At 37.8% G+C, this 9324-nt stretch overlaps 1 protein-coding gene across 1 annotated transcript in view; it reads right to left on the reverse strand.

Moving 5' to 3' along the window:
• Nucleotides 1–738: 738 nt before the first annotated feature.
• The window catches only part of LRRCC1 (leucine rich repeat and coiled-coil centrosomal protein 1), a 41470-nt gene continuing 32884 nt past the window's right edge, over nucleotides 739–9324 (reverse strand). Inside the window, exons 16-19 of the mRNA XM_011995649.1 lie at nucleotides 8559–8767; nucleotides 8327–8464; nucleotides 5266–5401; nucleotides 739–1423 (exon numbers count right to left, since the gene is read on the reverse strand). Of these exons, the coding sequence (XP_011851039.1) occupies nucleotides 1301–1423; nucleotides 5266–5401; nucleotides 8327–8464; nucleotides 8559–8767 (606 nt within the window). The 3' untranslated portion in view covers nucleotides 739–1300. The remainder of the gene's footprint in view (nucleotides 1424–5265; nucleotides 5402–8326; nucleotides 8465–8558; nucleotides 8768–9324) is intronic.

A 9324-nucleotide genomic window follows, 5' to 3' on the forward strand; every position in this document is an offset into this window, starting at 1 on the left:
GTCAGCTGTTAAACTGTTGTTCCTCTATATGAGAATATTTTCTTGCTCCTTTCAAGAGCTTCCCTAACAGTTTCACTATAAAGTCTAGATGTCGTTCTTTGTTTACCCCAGGCTTTACTGAAACCTTGTATTTGTAGGTTTTTGTTTGTTTGTTTGTGGTTTAAGAGACAGGGCTCACTATGTTGCCCAGGCTGGTGTCTTAACTCCTGGGCGCAAACAATCCTCCTGCCTCGGTCTTCCAAAGTGCTGGAATTACAGGTATGAGCCACTGCTCCCAGCCATGTAGGGTATTTTGTCAAACTGAGGAAGTTTTCAGCCATTACTTCTCCAAATATTCACCCCTCTTCTAAGACTCCCATTATACATGTTATGTTTGATGTTGTCTCACAAATTTCAACACAAAGATTATCTATAATGAAATGGGGCCTCCTCCTTATGAAGCACTTAAATTATTTTTGTTCCATTTACTTTTAAAATCTTAGTTCAGTACCGATATCAAGAAAATGTATATTTTCTTCCTTTTAGAAATAGAAGAGGGGCATAGTACTTCAGACTTTTGTTCTGCATACATAGCATATGATGTGACAAAAGTGAAATAGTAATACCGTAATGACCTGGTATGGAATGAAATGAGTTACTGCTTCCAGTTACAATATCAGAATTTCTTCATATACAGTGACTAGAAGGGAGAATGAAGGTAGAACAGTGGTGTTCCTCTTCAGGAACAGACAATATTTATAAAACCTTAAATGTAATCTTTAATGAAAAGATATATGCATTATAAAAAAAGGGGTCAATGAGTGATGTGGAGATGGCTACATATACTTTCTTAAGAATTCCACATCTTTTATCATACAGATTTCAAATGCTTTTTGGCAACATAAGCACTTTAAAAGAATTGAGCTACATCAACTAAATGACAATAAATATAATTAGTTCTTCATCATCACAATAAGACAACGATTAAAATATTTCACCTCATATAGTCAAAATACTAATCTTTTCATTTACAAATTTGTAGGCACATGCGTAATTACCAAACAACGTATAGTACAGAAACAAGAAAAATGCTAAGTCTAGTTATGACAGTTTTTTTCTAATAGACAAAACTGTCAACAATTTATTATAAAAAACCTATACAATTAATAAATACTTGATCAAAAGTCTTTAAAAATATATTCATAATGAAATGTGTAGAAAGAGACATTTCAAAGTCATAGCAGTTACTACGATTACAATATTTAATCATTTTTACAATAGGTCTGCTGGTCCATTTCAATTAAATTCATTCTCAGAACCATCACATATCTTGCTGAATTTCACTTAAAGCAAAAGCAAGTTGCTTAATTTTTGCTTCCATTGTTCTTTTGTTCTTGCACGTTTCTTCCAAAAGTTCACGCATTTCTTTTTCAATTTGATGGACCTAAATTGACATGTAAATTTTACATTTTAATTTCTTAAAGAAAATGAATTTTTAAAATGCACTCTGAAAGAAAAGGCCCACAATTTATTCTTACACATTTTGAAATTTGTGATGTATTTGAAGAAATGACAGTAAAATGTAACTTGCTCAAATGCTAATAGGAAAAATACAGTATTTATACAGTATACAAAGTACTTTCATGCATTAATATATTATCTACTCAGTTTTCATAAACTTCTTGTGAAAAAGACATGGCTCTCTCTCTCTCTCTATATATATATATGTATATATATATATTTTTTCCTTTTTTTGAGACGGAGTCTCACTCTGTTGCCCAGGCTGGAGTGCAGTGGCGCGCTCTCTGCTCACTGCAAGCTTCGCTTCCCAGGTTCACGATATTCTCCTGCCTCAGATTCCTGAGTAGCTGGGACTACAGGCACCTGCCACCGCGCCCAGCTAATTTTTTTCTTTGTATTTTTAGTAGAGATGGGGTTTCACCATGTTAGCCAGGATGGTCTCGATCTCCTGACCTCATGATCCGCCCACCTTGGCCTCCCAATGCTGGGATTACAGGCGTGAGCCATCGCGCTTGGCCAAGACATGGAAATATATTTTAACTTAGCCAGGTGTGGTGGCTCACACCTGTAATCCCAGCACTTTGGGAGGCTGAAGTGGGCAGATCACTTGAGGTCAGGAGTTCGAGACCAGCCTGGCCAACATGGTGAAACCCTGCCTCTGCTAAAATTACAAAATTAGCCGGGTGTGGTGGTACACACCTGTAACCCAGCTACTCGGGAAGCTGATGGAGGAGAGTCACTTGAACCCAGGTGGTGGAGGTTGCAGTAAGGCGAGATAGCACCATTGCACTCCAGCTAGAACAAGAGTGAAACTCCATCTCCAAAAAAAAATATATATATATACACACACAGACACATACACACACACACACACAAACACACAATTTTAACTCTATTTTGGAGCTTAGAAAATTTGTTTATGGTTGTACAGTTTCTATATATCATAGCTAGGACAGAATCCCATGCTTTTGATTAATCCTTCTACAGTCCTATGCTGCTTATCAATGCTGAGTCACAAGTTCAACTTAAACACCAGTTCCTTATAGATTTTTAAAACTGAAATAACCTCCTTCCCCAAAGAAACTCTATCTTTAATGTAGTGCCTACAGCTTTTCTAAAAATACTGTTGGTGGTTATATATTGCCATCTTTTTGAGAGATCATTTTATCATTTATTCCTAACCTACATTCTCCTAGGAGGAGCTGTAGTTGATATCGTTAACTTCTAATTGAAATTGTCTTTCCTACGATATCATAACTTCTGATAATGTTACCAATATGACCATCTTTTTATGTTTACTTCATGCTTTCTAACCCCTAATATAGATCTCTCAATCTCTTTTCCCTTAGAAAACTAGTATTTCTCCTAATTTAAATAATCACCACTATCTGATACCTCATAATCCCCTGCCTGCAAACCCAATGATCATATATCATATTTAAGCTCTAGTGCTATTTCTAAAACTCTTCCCTTTGATATTACTTGAAACACTTCCCTTAAGTGTTTAAACCTTAAACTTATTTAGTATTGAGGTTAATACTTAAACTTTACTTAGTATTAACTTATTTAGTATTACCTGTAACCTTATTTAAGGTTTAATCCTTATTTAGTATTACCTGATGTACCCTTGTTAAACATTTGGTAGATTTTTAAAATTTTGAGATAGGATATTGCTGTCACCCAGGCTGGAGTGCAGTGGTATGATCATAGCTCACCATAGTCTCGAACTCCTGGGCTCAAGCAATCCTCACATCTCAGCCTCCTGAGTAGACAGGTCTACAGGCGTGTACCACTACGCCAGGATAATTAACACATTTTTTTTTTTTGTAGAGACGAGATCTTGCTATGTTGCCCAGGCTGGTCTTGAATTCCTGGTCTTGAGTGATACTTCCACCTCAACCTCAACCTCCTAGTAAGTGTTGGGATTACAGGTGTTAAGCCACCATGCCCAGCCTACATTTGGTAGCTTTTTTAAAATTTTGAGATAGAGTTTCACTCTTTTGCCCAGGCTGGAGTGCAATGGTGTGATCTCGGCTCACTGCAACCTCTGCTTCCCGGGTGCAAGCAATTCTCCTGCCTTAGCCTCCTGAGTAGCTGGACTACAGGCATGTGCCACCATGCCCGGCTAATTTTGTATTTTTAGTAGAGACGAGGTTTCTCCATGTTGGTCAGGCTGGTCTTGAACTCCCAGCCTCAGATGATCCACCCACCTCGGCCTCCCAAAGTGCTGGGATCACAGGTGTGAGCCACTGTGCCTGGCCTGCATTTGGTAGTTTTTAAGTAAAATATTTGGAATATCTGTTCACATGAAACAAAAGACTAAATTTTGGACAAGTTATATTCTTATTGCGATTATTTCCAAAGACCTTACTCCCTCTTTTTCTTTGCACAGAGTCCTGAGGATAATGTCATTTAAACAACAACCTTGATTATGTTTTTTTTTTTTTTTTTGAGACAGGGTCTCGCTCTGTAGTCCAGGCTGGAGTGCAGCGTGGCACAATCTTGGAGCACTGAAATCTCCGCCTCCTAGGCTAAAGTGATCCTGTGACCTCAGTCTCCCAAATAGCTGCGACTACAGGCATGTACCACAACACCCAGCTAATTTTTGTATTTTTAGTGGAGATGGGGTTTCACCATGTTGGCCAGGCTGGTCTTGAATTCCTTAGCTCAACTGATCCACCAGCCTTGGCCTCTGCTGGGATTACAGGCTTGAGCCACGGCACCCAGTCATATAATTTCTATATGGAGCATTACTTTGCCTTTCTGTTGGTGCACTCTTTTATAGTTGCTGATTTCTGCATCTACAGTTTTACAGATACCTTAGTTTCTTATTACCACTTCAGAAGCAGGAAAAAATGGAAATTCATAATTATCTCACCAGAGAGGTCACATAAGAATCACCTGTGAAATAAAAAAATACCTGAGTCTGACTTCAGACTTAGTGAATGAGTCTCTGAGGGGAAGTTCATGAATACGGTGTTTTTTTTTTTTTTAAGACAGAATCTTGCTTTGTCACCAGGCTGGAGTGCAGGGGCGCCATCTCGGCTCACCACAACTTCCACCTCCCGGGTTCAAGGCATTCTCCTGCCTCAGCCTCTTGAGTAGCTGGAATTACAGGTGCCCACCACCACGCCCAGCTAATTTTTGTAGTTTTAGTAGAGACGGGGTTTCACCATGTTGGCCAGGATGGTCTTGATCTCCTGACCTCCTGATCCGCCCGCCTCGGCCTCCCAAAGTGCTGGGATTACATGCGTGAGCCACCGCGCCCGACCTAAGTACTATTATTAAAAAGCTTCATAGGTGCTTCTGATGTTTGCCTGTGATTTAGCATCACTTTAAACTCATTACTTTGTTAATCATATTGAGATAATAAAGTTGATAGTCTTGAACCCTAGTACTCTTTGATAACTTTTTCCAAGATAGCGATGGATTATGTTTAATACATTCCGATTCTCACCCTGCCTATGTGTAACCAAATAGACTTCTATCCAAGATTAGATATGAAATTTTTATCCAGAGAGCAGAGAAAGTACACATTAGAATCCAAGGTACAATTTTTGTTTAGAAATTAGAATTATGTTCTACAATTAATCTAAGTATTACCAACATTTTACCCTGGTTTCATGATAGTTTTGGTAACATTCTTCATATCTATTTGGTCATGAGATCATGTTGCCTTTTCTCTTTATAATTCTCGAAGATCTAACTTACTTAGCTATAGTCATGTAATATACTGATTACTGAAGTGAATTTTACTTACAGTACCTTTAAATTTGCAGAATCAATACACTTCTGCTTTTCATTTGCCAGTTGTGCTATTTCAGCTTGATGAGCTTCAACAATTGCATCAACTTGTTTTTTAAAGGCATCATCCATACTATGAAGCTTTTCCATTGCATTTCTTAAAAAAACAAGAACACCCACATATATATGTGTATATGTGGTGTGAATGTATAGATTAGGATGTTATTTCTTCTCGGGTGGCTCACATTCATACTAATGAAAATGTAACTCAGTATTATGAAAATATCAAAGGGCTATTACAGGGTAACTAAAGATACAAGTAGTTCATCATCTAGCAAAATCTATTAGGGTAACAATTAGGTTAGGATCATATATCACTAATATTTGTTATATTTTCATTTTCTGAAAGTTAGAGTATTCTGTTTCCCAATTTATTTTGAGTCTTAGAGTATAGTTTTAATTTTATTTTATTTTTGAGACAGGGTCTGGCTGTGTCACCCAGGTTGGAGTGCAGTGGCATGATCATGGCTCAAAGCAACCTCTGGCTCCCAGGTTCAAGTGATTCTCATGCCTCAGCCTCCCAAGTAACTGAGATTACAGGCTGTGCACCACCATGGCCCAGCTAATTTTCTGTATTTTTAGTATAGACAGGGTTTCACTATGTTGGATAGGCTGGTCTTGAACTCCTGGCCTAAAGTGATCTGCCCGCCTTGGCTTCCCAAAGTGCTGGCATTACAGAGGTGAGCCACCATCTGGCTTGAGGGTATAGTTTATAAGCACCGTCACAGATGATGACTACTATCAATATTTTTTCTCTAGGTTTTCAATGTGATAATTTGAGAAGTGCATACTACAGATGGTTTAAGTTTATGAACATATATTTGTGGCTTCCTTATGGTAATGCTTAGTGGACAAAACACATTAAATGGTATTCACAAAATTTTCATGCTAAAAGTATCCTGGAGGCAAAACAATTTCTTTATATAAATACAAATAATGCTGTTAAAAAAGTAATGTTCATAAAAAGAACACATTTTCTGGTTTTGGTACAGCAATCAGTAATATAACAGATTGAACATAAGGAACATGCATCAAAAGCCTTTTTAAAATTGTACCACTTAGTAGCCAAGTGACTAGGGGCAAGTCACAAGCTGAGTTTTTCAACTATAAAACAGGACAATCCTGCCTGTTCTGCCAAACTTACAGGATTACTGATGGGTTCAAAATAAGATAGAAGAAATCAACCTATAAATTGTAAAAAGCTATACAAGTAAAACCTGTTATTATTAATAATAATTGGCTTATTTTATTCCAATTCCATTAAATTAAAAAGTATTTATAGCAGTCTTAGTCATAAAGACAATTCATGTATAAAATCAGGTCTGCATTTTTATATTAATGGTAAAATGAATAATGCAATGGAAAAGAGTCTAAAGATTGCTAGGTTTTATAATTTTTATTAGTTTTTTGCTAATTATAGAATATGACTTTCTTTTAGAATCTGAAAGACTCCTAACTGTAAATTTGTTACTGGCAGGATAAAAAACTGCAACAGATTCCAAGCCAAGGTTCTTGTTTTAGTACTTGTTGAAAGCAAAGTGGAACAGGATCTATCAACAGAAAACAACTGTGCTATCAACCAAAACTTTCTGCAGTGTAACAACACTTTCCCATTAGACTGATCACAACAAGAAATCAAATTCCAGGTTACATTAGATTTGACATAATTAGAACCTACCTTTAAGTGAGATTTTTGGGCTATCCATAGCCATGTTATCTGTATCACTCTGTCTTCATACAAGAACTAATCATGAAGCTGTGCTACTTAATTTTGAAGGTTCCAACTGTATAAATTATTTTTAACAAGTTTAGTTATATTATTTAACACAGTAAAACCTTATTTCCTCTTGAGTATTTTATGGAACCCACTTAACAGTGGCAACCAGGTACACATTTTATTTCCTCTCTTTAAAATCGGCTCTTGGCCGGGCATGGTGGCTCATGCCTGTAATCCCAGCCCTTTGTCAGGCTGAGGCGGGTGGGTCACCTGAGGTCAGGAGTTCGAGACCAGACTGGCCAAAATGGTGAAACCCCGTCTCTACTAAAAATACAAAAAATTAGCTGGGTGTGGTAGTGCATGCCTGTAATCCCAGCTACTTGGGAGACTGAGGCAGGAGAATTGCTTGAACCCAGGAGGCGGAAGTTGCAGTGAGCCCAGATTGCGCCATTGCACTCCAGCCTGGGCAATAAGAGTGAAACTCCGTCTCGGAAAAACAAACAAAAAAATTGGCTCTCATTCTCAGCTTGTACTGGCAACTGCTATCTAAATGTCCTCTAGCCTCCTCAGGAGCTCACTGCCCCTGGTAGTCAACTGGCAGTCTCCTCTAAATTTCACTTACAACAACTAAAATATCACTAGCTGCTTTCATTCAAATACAGTTTAAAATGCTCATCATAATAAAAACAAAATGTTCACATAGCAATTTTTTTTTTTTTTTTTTTTTTGAGACAAAGTTTCGTTCTTGTTGCCCAGGCTGGAGTATAATGGTGTGATCTCGGCTCACTGCAACCTCCACCTCCCAGGTTCAAGTGATTCTCTGGCTTCAGCCTCCTGAGTAGCTGGGATTACAGGCGCCTGCCACCCTGTCCAGCTAATTTTTTCTATTTTTAGTGGAGATGGGGTTTCACTGTGTTGACCAGGCTGGTCTCGAACTCCTGATCTCAGGTGATCCACCTACCTTGGCCTCCCAAAGTGCTGGGATTGCAGGCGTGAGCCACCACATGTGGCCTGCCTCATATAGCAATTCTTATGTGCCAAGCACTGTTCTAAGAACTAGATAATTCATACAAGCTATATCTATTCATAAATACACACATATATATATAAAATGTCAACCTCTTATCTAAAATTTAAGGTAGGTGCTACTGCTATCTTCATTTTACAGATGAAATGGAAATAAACTTCTTGGCAAATAACTATGTCCTACGAGATTTTTAGCCCTCCTCTCTTTATACATATTTCACCCATTCCACAGTGTTTATGATTAAGGAGATCTCAAATCCTTTAGAACTTAATGCTTACTTTTGTAGTTCAATACTTTTGTCTCTTTCCGCTTTAAGTTTCTTTTCCTTGTTTTCAAATTTTTCTTTCACTTCTTTTACTTGTGTTTCAAGATGACACAGAAGTTCTCCTTTATCATGCCACTTCCGATTCAGTGTACTAATATGAGAAGTAATTTGAAAAATAAATAGGGTTTATTAAATTATTAAGCCACATTTTATTTCTCAGTGGGAAACACTGTACTATAAAATACCTGTAAGCTTTTCTAATTTCTTCAAGTTCTACTTCCTTTCCTTTCAACTGTTGTTTTAGTTTTTCTTTTCTTTCATTGTGCCTTTCTAACTTCTCAAGTATCTCATCCAGTTGTGAGGATTTTTCATCAAGTTGTTCTTGAGTGCATTTTTCTATTTCTGTGATCTTTTCTTGTAATCTTTTGATGTGTTCATCTTTTTCTTGTAAACACTTCAAGACAAAAATTGGTACTTTGTTTTCATTAACTTTAAATACTTCATATTCTGGTTAATTAGATATGGTTTATCCTTTTAAATAATATTTTAAACACAAAAAATGCTTCAAACTATACTACAAGGCTACAGTAACCAAAACAGCATGGTTGCTGGGCGCGGTGGCTCAAGCCTGTAATCCCAGCACTTTGGGAGGCCGAGGAGGGTGGATCACGAGGTCAGGAGATCGAGATCATCCTGGCTAACATGGTGAAACCCCATCTCTACTAAAAATACAAAAAACTAGCCGGGCGTGGTAGCGGGCGCCTGTAGTCCCAGCTACTTGGGAGGCTGAGGCGGGAGAATGGCGTAAACCCAGGAGGCAGAGGTTGCAGTGAGCCAAGATCGCGCCACTGCACTCCAGCCTGGGAGACACAGAGAGACTCCGTCTCAAAAAAACAAAAACAAAAACAAAAACAAACAAACAAAAAAACAGCATGGTACTGGTACCAAAACAGAGATATAGACCAATGGAACAGAACAGAGCCCTCAGAAATAATACCACACATCTACAGC

The sequence above is a fragment of the Mandrillus leucophaeus genome, unplaced genomic scaffold, assembly GCF_000951045.1.
Source record: "Mandrillus leucophaeus isolate KB7577 unplaced genomic scaffold, Mleu.le_1.0 Scaffold494, whole genome shotgun sequence".
NCBI lineage: Eukaryota > Metazoa > Chordata > Mammalia > Primates > Cercopithecidae > Mandrillus > Mandrillus leucophaeus.